Source organism: Sminthopsis crassicaudata, chromosome 5 (genome assembly GCF_048593235.1).
Source record: "Sminthopsis crassicaudata isolate SCR6 chromosome 5, ASM4859323v1, whole genome shotgun sequence".
NCBI classification, from domain to species: Eukaryota; Metazoa; Chordata; class Mammalia; order Dasyuromorphia; family Dasyuridae; genus Sminthopsis; species Sminthopsis crassicaudata.
Genome location: NC_133621.1, coordinates 255,062,674 through 255,079,424, shown reverse-complemented (window position 1 = coordinate 255,079,424; position 16,751 = coordinate 255,062,674). Strand labels below are relative to the sequence as shown.

Here is a 16,751-nt window from a genome sequence, read left to right as displayed (position 1 = left end):
TAGTTCTGATTGCTCATTTTACATTTGAGGAAATCGAGGGACTAGTATTATCATTTACCCAACATCACCCAGTGGTAAAGCTAAGATTATAACACATGGTTCCTAATAATATTCCAGTAGCACTGAAGAAATTCCAGTAGCTGAGTGCTTTTGCCTTTTTGAATAAATATTGATTGTATTTTACAAAATATTCCATATTTTGCAGGAGAAAGATAATAAAGGAACTAGACTTGCATATGTTACACCTACGATACCTAGGCGTCAAGCCAGTACATCTGACATCGAAGAGAAAGAAAACAGGTGACTTCTCCATAAAAATCTAAATAATTTGCTTTAATTTTATAAAAATAAAAGCTTTTTTAAAAAAATCTCTGTAATTAAGGTAAATGTACCATTTTATTTAAAAATTCTATTTAAATGGCCAAATCCTTTTTCTTTTCTTTCTAAAATGTATTAAAAAAATGAAAAAGCAGTATTTGTTAAGTTATCTGTAAAATAATGATCAGAAGTCATGTGTGACAGCTAAGCGTCTACAAATCAGGTTAGTAGTGTGAATAGCGGCTGCAAACCTGTCCATTAGCCCCTGTTGGCAAATATTTAATAGCTAGCTATCTGGAATTTTTTTTTTAATGTATACATAATATGCTTTTAAGTTTAATTTGCATTATTCACATTTTTTTCTGTTACTTTCTAAAGTCTAGACAGTGAACATAACTCAAAACCTGATTTGCAGCATTGGTTAATTCCCAAATTTAAATACCTATGCTGAAAATTAACAAATGTTCTTCGTAAGGCAGTATAAACCAGCTCCAGGATACTACTGGGCTTTGTCTTCTAGTTTTCTTATTAATATCATCATTATATATGTTCAGAATTTATATGATGGAATATTAGAAAAGATTTCTGGAGCTTTCCAGTTAGAGTCTGATGATTTTTTTCATTGTTATCTTATGAATAATTCAGTCCTTCACATGTGTTCATGCCATAGGTTATAATATAACATACAATCCAAATGCCAGAACTACATTTGTATGGTTTACATATAATCTCAGGATTTTTTCTGTTAACATTAGATCTTGAGATTTGATAACATCACTAAATCAACATCAGCATTATTACTACTTAACTGATTTGTAGGTGCTACAGTTAAATTCTTAATATGTATACCTTTTTTGTTGTTACGAAGTTCTAGCATTAACTAAAGCTAAAGCTAAAATAACGATTTTATTATGTTAATCATATAATGCAATTATATGTAGTCGTATATGCGAATACTTCCATTAAGAACATGAGTAGGATATTAAATGTATTTTTATGAAAATCAAGTCCCTTGAGGCTAATGATCTTACCTTCTTTGTATGTCCTTTATCTGTCTTCCTCCTGTCATCTTCCAAGAGCAACATATCTTGCCTGTGGTGTCTGTTCCTCAGTACATGCTAGATGTATGAAGGATAGACAGATCCATGGAATATGTACAGTATCCTAAACAAGAATACCTTGTCATAGAATACAAGTTCCTCTATCTTCTGCCTAATTCCCTCTCATACATCAGTACAGTTATACATTGTGCACATCAGTTGCATAGTTTCTACTTTTGCATTTTCAGAAGTCTGACATTCAGAAAAAATTAAAATTTTCAGTTAATAAAAAAGCTATATTAACCAGTATACTGTCAACCTGAAGTTTCTATTAATTGGAATTCTTCACATTTTTATAATGTGAAATGTTGATGGAAATCTTCATTATTAAAAATTGAGAAGCTATGGCATCTGAAATATCTTTTGCATAATCAGTATGTGTGTTGGATGATAAAGCTTCATTTATAGTCTACCAAAACAGAATTTATAGTACCTCAGAATGTAGTATGCACTGTATGACTCTGAGGTCCTTTTCTTTCTTGTTTACTTCTTCTCAACAGCTTTCTTTCATTAATATTTTTATATCCGTGTTTTAATTTTGATGTGTTTTTATTACTTTGAATTTTTTTTTTAGTAATAAATATAAAAATTTTTCATTAATCATATGATAGATTTTTACGCTGTGTAATACAGTTTCTTGACATTTTTTTGGTCTAATATCTTTTCCACAGAGATTCTTCAAGCTTACGAACGAGTGGTTCATATACAAGAAGAAAATGGGAAGACGATATCAAAAAGAATAGCTCAATTAATGAAGGATTATCATCACTTGGCCCATCTTATCATAAAAGGTAATAATAATATTATTACTAAAAACTTTATTGTGTCTATTTAGATGTCTTGGGAATTAATTTACATGTTATTGAACAAGAGTCATTTATTTGGAGTTTTTATAATTAAGTAGTTCTCAAAAGAATCTCTCTCATTGTTTATGGCAAACTTAGCTTTTCTATTTTTAACCTTCAAGCTATTATTGATAAATATTTGTCCACAGCAATGGCTTCCTCATTTACATTGCATTAATTTGCTATACAATAAAAAATTTATTCAGTTATAAATGGGTAGAATTGGAGCTGAATGAGAATGATAACTAGATAATTGATTCCCTGGTAGGTAGTCCAAAATTATGCATAGTATGAAAACTCAAGCCTCTGCCGCTAACTTGAAGTCAGTTAGAATGCTAAAAATATCATTGTTGACTGCTCTAATAGTATACATACTGGCCTAAGAAAAAAATTATTAAGCAATATTTGGGGAAATCTATGAATTCTCTACCTATTTACAGTCATAGAGCAGAATTGCTTCATTCTCATTTCTTACTATTGCTTTCTTTCTCCTTCAAAAGGGGACAAGAAAAATTTACAAAAGTTAATTTGTGGTTTTATTTTTTTTCATGCAGATCCTAATTTAAATAAAAAGCAAAACTGTACAATGTTTCAGTTTTATCTCAATTTATAATGATTTATAATCAGTTTATGAGTGAAATTTTGAGCTTCAGATTTCATTGGTCTGCTTTTAGGATCATGCCAGGACTGTGGGCTAAACTATTTATACTTGGGAAGTAGAATAAGTCCATTGATTCTTCTTAAAAGTCCCCTTGATTACAAGGATCCTAGATCTATTTGAAAGTCCCATTAAGGGTTTAAGATTCAGTCTAGGGTTTTCAAAATGGTTTTCTTCAGATCTTAACAGTGACCTATTATGATTACTAATATGATTGGTATTAGCCTATTCTAGAGTGATACCATGGACTAAGGTATAGATCTCTGGGACATTTCAAAAAGTATACCAGATGAATAAACTATTTTAAATAGGGTGCTTATTCATAAAAGATTATATTCTCAAATTAGAAAGGTAGCAAGTAGTGGGTACAACTCTGGTGGTATGTGGAGTATTTAGTGTTTCTGATGATTCCAAGTCTTACCAACTTGGTTAACATATAGATAGTGACTTTAGTGTCCATATTCAAACACATTCTATATAGATATGACTCTCTCCTTCAGTTGTTCCTTTGGTAGAAGACAAGATGATTTGGTTAATTCTAGTGTTCCAAGCACCACATCAACACCAACAGTTACCTCTGCCACTGGGCTCCAGAAAAGCCTGCTTTCGAGCGCAAGCACTACCACAAAAGTTGCGACCACCTCCTCTCCAGCAGGCACACAGAGCAGGTCAGTTCATGCTTGTGTTTTGTGTACAGGTCTACTGTGTGCTTTTGTATGTGCATGCATTTTTGTTTAGTAGGTACTGGGATTCTGGATTTTTTTCATTTACTCTGTTAAACTTATTTGGCTACTTCACAGACAGAAAAAATATTGTGCAAAAAATTAGCCTTAAAGTAATTATGCATGTCTCTGTGAAGGAAAATAAAACATTAAATTTAGCCATTATTAACTACTCACTAATTACATTCTTAAATGTGAATTTATCTTGATTACTCCTAGTGAGCTTTATTGTTCATAGCTGAGAGATTTCTCACTTTGTGTTTTTAAAAAATCCATCCCTGGAGTTTCATGTTATCAGCTGTTTAGCAAGTGCTTTCGGTGTTTAGCTGTTTCCTTTTCTCTTTTTTGTGTTGCTGCTTATAATGTTATAGTACCTCACATCGTTTGTGGGCTGAGGATAGTGCTGAAAAAGACAAGGACAGTGTTCCCACGGCAGTGACCATTCCTGTTGCACCAACTGTTGTAAATGCTGCCACTTCTACCACAGCCTTGACTACAACTACTGCTGGCACTGTGTCCTCAACAGCAGAGGTCAGGGAGAGACGCAGGTGTGTAAAAGGACCTGATGCTGGGAGAGCATACCCAGGGATAGGTGGTTTTGGGGGCAAGGGTGGGTGAGGTTGCTTGTTTTTTTGTTTTGTTTTGTTTTTAAATTTTGTCTAGTTGACCATCTTTCTCTTAGGATAAATGAAGTGATGCAAGTTATTTCCTTAGAAACTGTATAGTTACAACTATCAGCCCATTAAGGTCTAATTGGCTCTTATAATTTGGAGGCAAAGAAACAGCAGTGTTCACTAGGAAAATAACTGAAAAAAGAAGTCCTACCTAGATTCCCATTTTGGCTCTAGTCCTTTAAAACTGGTCCATAAGACAAGTCAGACACATAAACTAACTTACTTTCTCTCTCTCTCTCTCTCTCTCTCTCTCTCTCTCTCTCTCTGTATGTGTGATATTCTAGACTAATGTCTCTAAGATAACCTACACTGAGATTTTATGGTTCGTTCATTTTTTGACTTAACTTCTCTGAGTCTTAAGATTCCTTCTGCCTTAACTCTGCTTTATTTAACCTGTAAACAGCAGTTGATATAGCTAAAACGATTTTAGTCTGGTAACATTATTACTCTTATTTTTAACAACTATTTCTCTTAGATGTTTTCAAGCTGTTTTTATTTGTGAGCAAAAAAAAATTTTATATATAGTTTAGCTCTATAATTCTTTAAATCAGTTTTTTTTCTTTGAATTCCAAAATTTAAGCAATATATAGAAATTAAAAAAGAAACCAAAGCAGTATAACAACTTAACTTAATTCCATGTGTTGCTGTAACCATAAATTAATTCATTTCATGATAGCCAGTATTCAGAACTTTATACACACACACACACACACACACACACACACACACACACACACACACACACACACACACACACACACACATATTCTCTCACAGCATAGTGTTTAAGAACTTAGGCAAGATTACCTTTATAACAAATGTACTGAATTTGAGAAAACTGGAGGACTATTAGTAAGTATTTAGCATTTGAGTGTATACTAATGTCCCAAAAGTTAGTTTCTTATTTATTATTCTTCATTTTCCCCGTTAGTAAGAAAAAAGGATTTTTGTAAGAAAATTTCATTTTAAAATCAATTTGGATAAAACAAAGCCATGTCTGTATATGCCAGTATTTAATTTTATATGAACACACATACCTGCATTTATATGTCCATATTACACTATTCCTATTCCTCTCATTACTAAATGCATTTGACAGCATCATTCCCTTGCCTTACTCTCTCTTCTTTCACCAACTCCCATCAAACTGCAATAGTATAACATAATTTAGGGTTCTCTTCTTGGTTGGAACCAAGGAAGATCTCTGTTCCAGTCATAACCTTGCCATCTACTAGATATCTGACTACCTTGTCAGTATATCAGTTAATCTCTGTATCTCTCAAGGCAGCTCCCAAGCATTTAAAAGTTATAGACTGATTTCTTTCTCCAACATTCATTTTACCGATCAGGAAAATGAGGCAACAGGATTGACTTGCCCAAGGTCACATAGCTAGTTAAGTGTCTGAGAGGAAGATTTGAATTCATCAAGATGAATTTTTATATTACTCAGCTTTTGAACTACATGTGAACTTTAGTATATTCTTAATTTTTCAATAAATAAAAACTTCATTATTTAAAAAAAAAAAAAGTTATAACATGAATGGAATATGCTTTGGTGAAAGGAATTCTTCTCAGCCTGAAGAAAGCAACACTGTCTCCTATATTGATGTATGTATTTTGATATATAGTTATAGAGCTGGAACAGATTTTAGAAATCATGTAATTGCTTAATTTACGGATGAGGACATGAGAAAACTAAGACTCAGGGAGGTCAAGTAACTTGTCCAAGCCCACAGAGCTAATTAATACTAGAGCCTGGATGGAAAACCTTGGCTGCCTACTTTTGTGCTCTTTAAAGGAGCAATTTCTAGGAAACATATAATCAAAACTTTGTTTTCTACTATTTGTTTTTGTATGTTTTTTAAATTAAAGGCAGGTGATTTGCTATTTATCTTTTTAAATTCGCACACCAAGAAATTTGACTAAACGTTTAGTTCATATGTAAGTTTTTAAAAATGAGTTTTTGTTGTTTGAAATTAGACTTGCAAAATCCTGGGTCTTAACCCTAAGGCTAATTTTAAAGATATCAATCATAAATACTACAATTTAAAATCTTTTTTTCTTTTAAAATCCAGATTTTCTTTGCTCAGGAACAGTTAAAATTGTTTTTGAAAGTCTCCCTTAATGGTATTTGCTTAAGTTGTTTTAATGTCATCAAATTTTTAAGCATTACCAAGTAATACAAAACAAAATTTTAAAGTGTCAAGAATTTTTCCATTTTCAATATAGAAATTTTGTGGCTTTGTTTTAAATATGTCTGCATATTTTAATGCTTTGCGTTTTGTTCTATGTGAAATAATTGTTTGCTATTTTTAATAATTGTTTTGTTATCTTTTGCTTGTCTTTTAATTAAATTATAGTATTATTCACCCACTGCCTCACCCCAACCTCTCAAAAAAAAACTTTCATTGAACAATGATTTTTTTACACAGATTTTTTTTTAAAGGATCTAACAATGTTGAAACAAAGAAAGAAAGAAAGATTTCTTACTGCCACTTTGATATGATTAGCTTTTGCATATGTGTTGTTTAAGATCACTAGGTTTGTGTGGGATTAAGAATCTTACATTGGGCATAGTTCCCTTTCCTTTATATCATAGTAGTTCAAGATTTATGATGGAAATAGAGTGAAGTAGATAGATAGCAAAGACAGTAGATTCTTTTTGTTTGTTTTTTGTTTTTTGGTTGAGGCAATTGGGGTTAAATGACTTGCACAGCGTCACATAGCTAGGAAATGTTAAGTGTCTGAGACCACATTTGAACTCAGGTCCTCCTGAATTCAGGGCTGGGGTGCTCTGTCCACTGCACCTCCTAGCTGCCCCTCAAATTGAAAATTCAATTTTTTTTACATTAAGCATTTGGATGTTGAAAAATTTGAAATTAATTCCAAAATGTTCTTTAAAAAGAAAAATCTTATTATTACAGTCATGAAATTGTACGTATAATTGCATAATTGCATTCTCTTTGTTACAGTCTTTCAGTAAAATCCAATAATAGTGTGATAATAGGTTACTAAAAGGCTATAATTTTCTAGTGTAGTTAGTTGTCCTGGTTCTTTTTGTTGAACCCAAATTGTGATGGAAGTAGCTGTGTAGTCCCGTTCTCATTATTTATAGTGTCCCTGAGTATGTTTATAGTGAGGTTTTTTGTTTTGTTTTGTTATGTTTTTATCCTTCTTGCCTTCATTTAGGGCCAGATAAGAAGCATCTAAGAGAATCATTTTTATTCTGAGAGTTTGAAACTGTTTTGCCAGATTAGGTCAAGAATTTAGAGGTTGTCTCCTATTCAAGTGACTCTTGTGCAATTGAGGTACAATCTTAAAATAACCAATAGAATAGCCTGAGAATGGTGGAAGGAGGCACTGTGTAAGACTAGGAAGTCATATAATTTTCAATTATTGTTGCTTTAGCACTTTGCTTTTCTAGTTACATTATTTGTCCAAAAAGAACCAGATTTAATTCTGATAAATATATCTAATTTGAAGTATTGATCTACTCATTGAAACTCAGTACATTTGTGTTCTCTCATTTAACATTATGCTTCAACTTAAGATTTATTTTTTTGTTACTTAAATTATATCTAGAAGACAAGATATTTATAAAACAAAAATAAATTCTTTTTCTTGGATTTAGACTGACAATTCACAATTTTTGAAGGAGATAAGATTTTATGACTTTTATTTATTAGAAATTATATTAAGAGGAAAGTTTCTATGACACAAGTATGACATAAATTATATTCAGAATTGGGTGGTTTCATCATGGAAATATTTAAAATCTAAAGCACTGATCATTTATAATGAAAACTTTGAATTTCCTCCACTTTTTAAGTATAAAACTCATTTAAACCATTTTTTTTGTCAAAGTATAGACTTACTAAATGAGTGACATAATTATTGGAGAAATAGTCTATAGCATATAATTTTAAGGAAAATAATATGCTCTTGAATGCATTTAGAATTTCATCTCCTAAATATAGCAAGCACAAATTTAATCTAATGTTTAGTTTTATAAAGTCTGGAGTTTGAAATATCCACAGCAAGCAATTCTTTTATTAAGCATTTTTCAATTACATTTTAATCTGGTTTAAGCAGCACTAAAACATAGTGTGTTTGACACTTGTAGTTTGGTGCTTATTTAATCAAAAGTTGCTATATATCATGGTGACTAAGTGAAAGTGGATTTGCTCTCCAACTACAGTGGCAGAAAACTATTATCTTAGTAAGTGGTATATAATTGAAGAACAATTGCTTTTTTTCCCCATTATAAATTCATCCCTCTCCCTTAACCCCTTTAATGAATAAAGTAAATAAATAAATAAATAAAGTAAATAAATAAATAAAGTAAAGATAGAATTAAGAAAATGGTTTGGAATTCAGTGAACACATGGACTTCATTGTTATGATTACATATGGCAAAGGCATTCTCAGCACCAAAATTGAAAGACATTTTCTCAGCTAACCATAGAATTAAGTGGCTTTCCATTTCCTGAGATTTCTCACTGAAGTTAAGATTTTAATATATGGAATATATTTCTCTTCCCCAGAACCAAAGTCTTCCTCAGAAGTTGAGGGAAGAGGAAGCAAAGAACATCTAAGAGATTATAATTGATTAGAAATTTGGTTCTAATGAGGAAATGAGCTCCATTGTTCAGAATGATATTTGAAACAGGAAAAGTAACAAACTTTAGCTTTCACATTTAAAAATAATTTATTTCAAAAATTAATCTTGTTATAGAGACATTTTGGAATTTCGGAATACATACAACTGATTTCTAAAGAATTTTCTCAGCATCATTTTTTTTCAATAACTTGTAAAGATAATTTTCAACATTCATTTTTGTAAGATTTTGAGTTCAAAATTTTTTCCCTCCTTTTCATATAGGTTAAAATGTATAATCATTTTAAACACATTTCCATATTTGCTATGTTGTGAAAAAAAACACAAGAAAGAAAAAGCAAACAAATGAAAAAAAGGGTGAAAATTATATGCTTTGATCTGCATTCAGTCTTCATGGTTTTCTCTGGATGTGGATGGCATTTTCCATTCCAAGTTTATTGGAATAGTCTTAGTTCATTGTATTGCTGAGAAGAGCTAAGTCTATCATCGTTGATCATCACACAGTGTTGCTATTACTGTGTATAATGTTCTCCTGGTTCTGCTCACTTCACTCAGCATCAGTTCATGTAAGTCTTTCTAGGCTTTTCTGAAATTAGCCTACTCATCATTTATTATAGAACAATAATGTTCCATTCATTCATATAGCATAACTTTTATTCAGTCATTCCCCATTGATAGGCATCCACTAAGAAGTGCTACAAGCATTTTCCCTCTTTTTATAATCTCTTTGGGATACAGACCCAATAGTGACACTGCTCAGCAATATTTTTTAATGAAAAAGTAAATCTTTCATTCCCACTCAATAATATTTCCTGTTTTCTTTTAACATGTCATATATCTGACTAATGGTTTTTATTTTCCACTGTAGATCATACCTCACTCCAGTTAGGGATGAAGAGTCTGAGTCCCAAAGAAAAGCAAGATCAAGACAAGCAAGACAGTCTAGAAGATCAACCCAGGTGTGTTTAATATGCCAAATAAACAAATACATTGACCTTTACCCAGGTAGGGGGTAGGAGACACATGTATATACACAAAATAGGCAGAGCAGCTATAATTTCATTGAAGTAGACAAGTCTGGTAATTGAAGCACTGCCTATTTGAATTCCCTGGTGACTTGCCAGGTCATGGGAACCTCATTCCAAGTCATCCTCACTCTTTCCACTATACCATCGTACCTCTTCCATTGAACTTAAAAGCATAAAGCAAAAGATCAGTAATTTTTATTTTGAACTCTTTTGCTGACTTTTATTGATGTACATAAACACAATGAATAGACTTCTCGACCTCATATCATGAAAGTCTGGGTTTAATTCCTACTATAGGTAACTATGGTCAAATCACTTAATTTTATTTTATTTTTTAAGTTTTTTAGCTTATTTATTGGGTCACATCTACAGTTTTGACTTAACAGGGTTAATGTGAAGCTCAAATGAATTTAAAAATTCATAAGGAACTTTAAAGACCTAAAATAGCTATAATAAAGTATCATTAAACATTTCTTGGCCAGCTATAGGTCAAGTATTATATACTAAGTACTGGGGATACAGATATTGAAAAAGATATTCCCTGCCTTTGAGGAACTCACAATCCAATTGGAAAAGGCAATACAGAAGGAAGCATTTAAAGCCCCTGCTTTTTTATATATGAGAATTGAGAAGAAGCAAATAAAATACTTCAAATGAGGCTTGGTGGAAATAACCCAGAGTAGAGCAGCCAAGTGAGGAGTAAGGCAGTATTAAGTTTTGAGTTGTCATCATAGTTCTTATTTATCCTTAGAAGTATTACATATAAAAAATTGTTAGCAATGAAAAAAGTTAAGGGCTAAAATGTGCTGGCATTAGAATGTTGGTATTGCCCTGTTAAAATGCTAAATTTTTTTCAGACATTTTTCCTATTATTGATATTAAATCATGATTCATAAACTATTTCCCATGTGATAAAGAGACAAGCTTTGTTTTCTTTATCAGGTGTCATGAACATGTGATGCAAGTATCATATGCAAGCTCCTTAAGAGCAGGAACTATGTTCTTTGGGAAGAGTACCTGATATGTAGGTGCTTCACAAATATTGGTTGGTCATTACCTCTGCAGGTCCCTTCCTGATACTTTGGGAAGCCAGTGCTCATCACCTGCTGGGATACCCTTTTGTTCCCAGGGGTGTGGACAGACAGTGAGCAATTTCCCTGGAATGCTAAAAAGAAAAAGGGTCAGGAGCTTGGCATGCAACTTTATGAGGTTTGCCTCCACCCCCTATATTTTGGAAGCTATGTAGACATAAGATACTCAAGAGCATTTAACTGAGTTGAAAGTTGCCCCATTAATAATAATTATGGCATACTTAGGGCCTTGTATAATTTTGCCACCTAGAGAATTTTTAGGGTATATATACTTTTTTTATCGAAGAAGGTACAGTTTACAAAAGCCTTTCATCTAGACCACCAGGCCTACTTCAAATAAAGCTATCAATAATGAATTAATAGAATTTTTCTAACAATGACCCACTTTCATAGAGTTGAGCTATCCATATGATATTGTGAAAGAAGAAAAATCAAAGGGATTGTTTTCATTACCATTAATTTGAAAGATAATTCCCTTTGAAAATACTTCTCTTTCAGAAGACCTCATTGCCCTTTTCTTTGTAGAGAACATCTTAGTGCTAGGCTGAAAAGAAGAAAGGAGGAATTTGTGTGTCATTATTACCCTGTCACAACCAAGGTTTTATTTTTGTTGTTGTTAACATTTTAAAATAAATTTGCCAATATCAGTCATAATCTTCTATTGATCATTCTTTCCTTTCCTGATGTTAAACTCTGAAGTCCTCATTTTTTTTTAATCAATCTTATTCAATCTGCCATTCTTTTTTGGCCCATACAAAACTTGTGCTGCAGCCAAATGCATAAGCTTACCTTGGATGCCTATCTACATAAATACGAGCCCATTTTCCCTTCAAAAATATTTAGTCTTAGAAAGATTAACCCATATCCAAAAATGAGTCAAAAAATGAACTATGATTGAGAAAGTCTCAATTTTTTTGTTTTGTTTTGTAGAGATATTTATGCCACTTCTCCTTAATTAATTTATATTTTTTCAGAAAAAGAACCACGTATTTTCTGTACATCTAGCACCTTAGCCAGATCTTTGTTCACTGTTGTGTTCAATCCAATATTTGGTTAGTTCATTGAAAGGCATGACTGAAATATATAAACTTTCTCAATTTCAAAACCTGTTTTAAATGGACTTTACTTTTTTTTTTTTTTTTTTTTTAACTCAGACCACTGTCTCACCAGTTACTTTATTCTGAAGATCACTTTGTTTGAATGTGTGTGTCAGTAGAAGGGACTATATATAATACAACTTAATTTACCTTTATTGCCCATAGGGAGTGACATTGACTGATCTTCAAGAAGCTGAGAAAACTATAGTAAGAAGTCGATCTACACGATCCAGAGAACAAGAAAGTGAAGAAAAAGAAAAAGAAGAAAAAGAAAAACAAGACAAAGAAAAGCAAGAAGACAAAAAGGAGTCAGACACTTCTAGAGAAGATGAATATAAACAGAAATACTCTAGGACATATGATGAGGTAATGAATAATCTCTCTGAAATAAAGGTTTTCATTTTTCTATCACTGTAAAACAATGATTAGCTTTTCTTTAAAGTGAAATATAATAATTGCTTATTTTTTAATTTTCTATTCAATAGCCCTATCAGCGTTATAGACCAGTGTCAACATCAAGCTCAACTTCTTCATCATCCTCTTCACTTTCCACCATCAGCAGTTCTCTCTATACTCCAAGTCAATTAAACAGGCCAAATAGTCTTATAGGTATAACATCTGCTTATTCCAGAGGTTTAACAAAAGATAATGAAAGAGGTAAGAACACATTACCTTATTAGGATTATTTTTCCTCCTGTAGCTCATTACTCTTTAGGAAAATATTATAAAGTAGATTCAATTTATCTTTTTCAATAAGTAGTACAATCTGGTCAAAGAATACCATCTTTTCTTACAGACCTTTGAATGTGAAGAGGGACTGACTGTTTACAATCTTAGATGGGACCACAAGATCATCTTTTCTAACTTTTATCTGAATTATAAATTCTTTTTAAGGGTATTCATTCACCAAGCCTTGGCTTTTAACCTTCTGGTAAAAAGGCATTTGATACCAAGATCTGCTTTTATGTGGGTTTTTGGTTGTTCTTTTCAAATTTTGAGCTGTAAATTCTCTTCTCTTTGGCTGCTCCCCACTCACTGAGAAAGCAAATAATATATCAGTTATACATGTGAAGTCATGCAAAATATTTCCATATTAGCCATATCACACGAAAGAAAGAAAAACAATGGAGGGAAAAAATCATACTTCAGTTTATACTCATTCATCCATTCTCTTTCTGGAGGTGGATAACATTTTTTATTATGAGTTCTTTCGAATTATATATATGTTATTTTATTAATCAAGGTTATTAAATATTTCACAGTTGAATAATTTAATATTGCTCTTATTGTATGCATTAATTTCTTGATTCTGCTCATTTCACTTTGTATCAGATCATATAAATCTTCCCAGATTTTTAAAAAATCATTTATTATATAGCACAGTAGTATTCTGTTACATTCATATTCCATAACTTGTTCAACCATTCAATCAATGGGCATACCTTCAATTTCCAGTTTTTTACCAGCACAAAAAGACCTGCTTCAATTTGGAACTATTCCCGAAGGGCTGTAAAACAGCACATTTCCTTTGATTGAGCAGTGTCACTACTTGGTCTCTATCCCCAAGATAAAGAGAGGAAAAGGACAAGGCTCCTCATGTCCAAAAAATGTTTGTAACAACTATTTGTAGTAGCAAGGAATTGAAAATTGAATGGATGCCCATCAATCAGGGAATGTTTGAATAAATTATGGTGTGTGAATGTAATGGAATATTATTCTATAAGAAATAACGAGTAGGCTGATTTCAAAAAATCCTAGGATAGACTTACATAAACTGATGTTGAGTGAAAAACCAGGAGAACATTATACACAGTACAGCAAAATTATGTGATGATGACTTAAAATGCCATCTGCTTCTAAAGAGAGAGAACTATGGAGAACTGAATACAAATAATACCATTTTCACCTTTTTTTTGTTTGCTTGCTTTTTCTTGTGGCTTTTTTTCCTTTTGTTGTTTTGTTTTTTTCTTTCACAGCAATATGACATGTAAATATGTTGAAAATGATTGTATACCTATAAACTATATCAGATTTTTTGCTGTCTTGATTGGGAAGGGAAAAGGTGAAGAAGGGAGAAAAAAACTTTTGGAGTTTAAGTCTTACAAAAATCAATGTGGAAAACTACATGTAATTGGAAAAATAGAATACTATTAAGGGGAAAATAAGATCTGCTCTAAGCTTTTTTTGTTTTATGTGAATTGTTTTTCCTTTTATCTCTTTGAAGTATGAACCTTGTAGCTGGTCATATATTTTTTTCCACATCTCTCCCAGCATTTGTCATTTTCTCCTTCAGTCATGTTAAACAATGTGATGGGTATGATGTGGTTCCTTGGAGTTTTTTGATTTGTATTTTTATAATTATTAGTAATTTAGAGCATTTTTCATATCCCTGTTGTGATAGCTTTGTTTTCTTTCTTTGAAAATTACCCAAGATTATTTGTCAATTGAGGAATATCTCTTAATTCTTATAAAACTGACTCAGTTCCCTATATATTAAACAAGTGAGATCATAGGATCTTTCTGCACAGAAATTCTTTTGAAATTTCCTGCTCTTCTTGTAATTTTGGTTGTATTGGTCTTGTTTGCGTATACAAAATTTTTATTTTATGAATGTATCAAAAAAAAAAAATAAACCTATTTATCTTTTGTTTGGTTATAAACCCTTCCCCAAATCTGATAGATTTTTTTTCCCCCATTTTTATTATATCATACTTTGTCTAAATCACAAACCCATTTTGACCTCGCTTTTTTTGTTTGTTTTTTGGTTATATAATATTGGTTTGTATCCAATTTCTGCCAGACTATTTTCTAGGTTTTCTAATAGTTTTTATCAAATATTTTTTACCCCCAATAGCTGGAATCTTTGGGTTTATCAAACACTAGATTGACCCTTTTCCCTCCTGTTTCCCATTTGATTAAGATGAATTGTTATACCCAGCTATATCTTTCCTTGAACCCTGTTCAGAAGAGTGAGATTTAAGTGTGTCTTCTCTTCCATTCTCCCTCACTCTTATTCTCCCCTCTATTGTATAAACTCTTTCTTGGTGCCTCATTTATTTGACATAACTTTCCCTATTCCCCTCTTTTCCCCCCACTCCCAGGACATCCCTCTTTGTTACTTTCCCATTATTCTTTTGAGATCAGACTCATATATGTGGACATACACATACATAGTAGACTCAAACTCATGCCTTCCATCTATCCATCTTACAGCTCTAGTGATGACAAAATTCTGGCAGATCAATCATGATGCATACATATATTATCTTTCCATGGAAAAATTTAGACAGTTTAACTTTGTTTACTGTCTTATGATTTCTTACCTCATATTTGCATTTTTTAAATGATCATTTGAATATCATATTTTCATTTAGCTCTGGTATTTTTGTCAGAAATACTTGAAAGTACTTTATTTCTTTAAATAGTCTGTCCCTTGTCTCCTCTTCCCTCCTCCTCCTCCCTTAGGAGTATTATGCTCAATTTTGTTGGATAGCTTATTCATCTTTCTTTTGCCCTCTGAAAGCTCATATTCTACACCCTTTATTTATTGTGGTAGCTGCTAAGTCTTGTGTGAGCCTGACTGTGGCTCTACAGTATTTGAATTCTTTCTTTCTTTCTTTTCTTTCTTCCTGGCTGTAGTATTGTCTCCTTGACCTTGGAGTTCTAGATTTTGGCTCTGATATTCTTGGGAATTGGAGGAGATTATTTGGAGTGGGGTTAGAGTGGGATGGGGGTGTTTCTTTCAAGTGATTTTAGAATCTTTCACATTCTATTTTGCCTTATGGTTCTATGTAGCATATGAGTATTTTCCTTCAAATCTTTAGGTTTGTTTGTTTGGTTTTTTTTCTCATAATTTTCAAGTAGACTGATGATTTTTAAACTAGTTCTTCTCAATCATTTTTACCAGATTAGTTCTTTTTCTTCTGAGAGAGATATTGTTTCTGGATGCTTTGTGTAGTTATTAGCTTCCTCTTGGTAATTTCTAATTTTTGAGATGTTATTTTATTCAGTAAAATTTTATATACTTTTAACATTTGACCAATTCTGTTTTTTAAGAAGCTATTTTCTTCAATATTTTTTGTGCCTCTTTTACCAAACTGTTTTCTTTTCATGATTTTCTTATATTCTTATTTCTTAATTTTTCTACTGTTCTTATTTGATTTTTAAAATCTCCTCTCCCCCTTTCTCTAAAATCTCTTTTTAGCTCTTCTAGGAAATTTTGTTGGGCTTGTGTCCAGGCTAAATTTATCTTTTCTTTAAGGTTTTGCTTATGCATTTTCAAGTCTAGTATTCTTCTGTTTGTGTTTTAAGCTTCCTTGTTATCATAGTAGCCTTTTATGGTCAGGTTCTTTATTTTCTCATTTTTCTAGCCTACTTCTTAACTTTGTTATTGTTGAACTTTGCTTGCTTTATGAGGTGATGGAAGAGAATAATAATCCTAAGCTTTTGTCTTTTATGTTCTGCTGCTTTGACAACTCATTTTGTGGACCTATAATTTTTCTCTGCTTCCAGAGTGCCTATGATGTAGGAAGAAGTTTGTTCATTACCCTTCTGATCTCTGAGCCTATGAGAGTTTCTGTAGACTGCTGCAGGACTCTAT

At 32.0% G+C, this 16,751-nt stretch overlaps 1 protein-coding gene across 8 annotated transcripts in view; it reads left to right on the top strand.

The window, feature by feature from the left end:
* Positions 1 to 16,751, top strand: part of PPP1R12A (protein phosphatase 1 regulatory subunit 12A) — a 168,593-nt gene that overhangs the window by 116,810 nt on the left and 35,032 nt on the right. For 5 of the 8 annotated variants that reach the window (XR_012482645.1, XR_012482646.1, XM_074270852.1 and 2 more), the window contains exons 11-17: positions 206 to 300; positions 2,090 to 2,209; positions 3,422 to 3,589; positions 4,015 to 4,191; positions 9,804 to 9,894; positions 12,317 to 12,517; positions 12,637 to 12,808. Coding sequence is in view for 6 of the 8 variants with exons in the window: in XM_074270852.1 (XP_074126953.1) it covers positions 206 to 300; positions 2,090 to 2,209; positions 3,422 to 3,589; positions 4,015 to 4,191; positions 9,804 to 9,894; positions 12,317 to 12,517; positions 12,637 to 12,808 (1,024 nt within the window). In the remaining 2 variants the exon portion in view is untranslated. The remainder of the gene's footprint in view (positions 1 to 205; positions 301 to 2,089; positions 2,210 to 3,421; positions 3,590 to 4,014; positions 4,192 to 9,803; positions 9,895 to 12,316; positions 12,518 to 12,636; positions 12,809 to 16,751) is intronic. The other 3 variants (XM_074270853.1, XM_074270856.1, XM_074270855.1) reach the window with 3 other exon arrangements.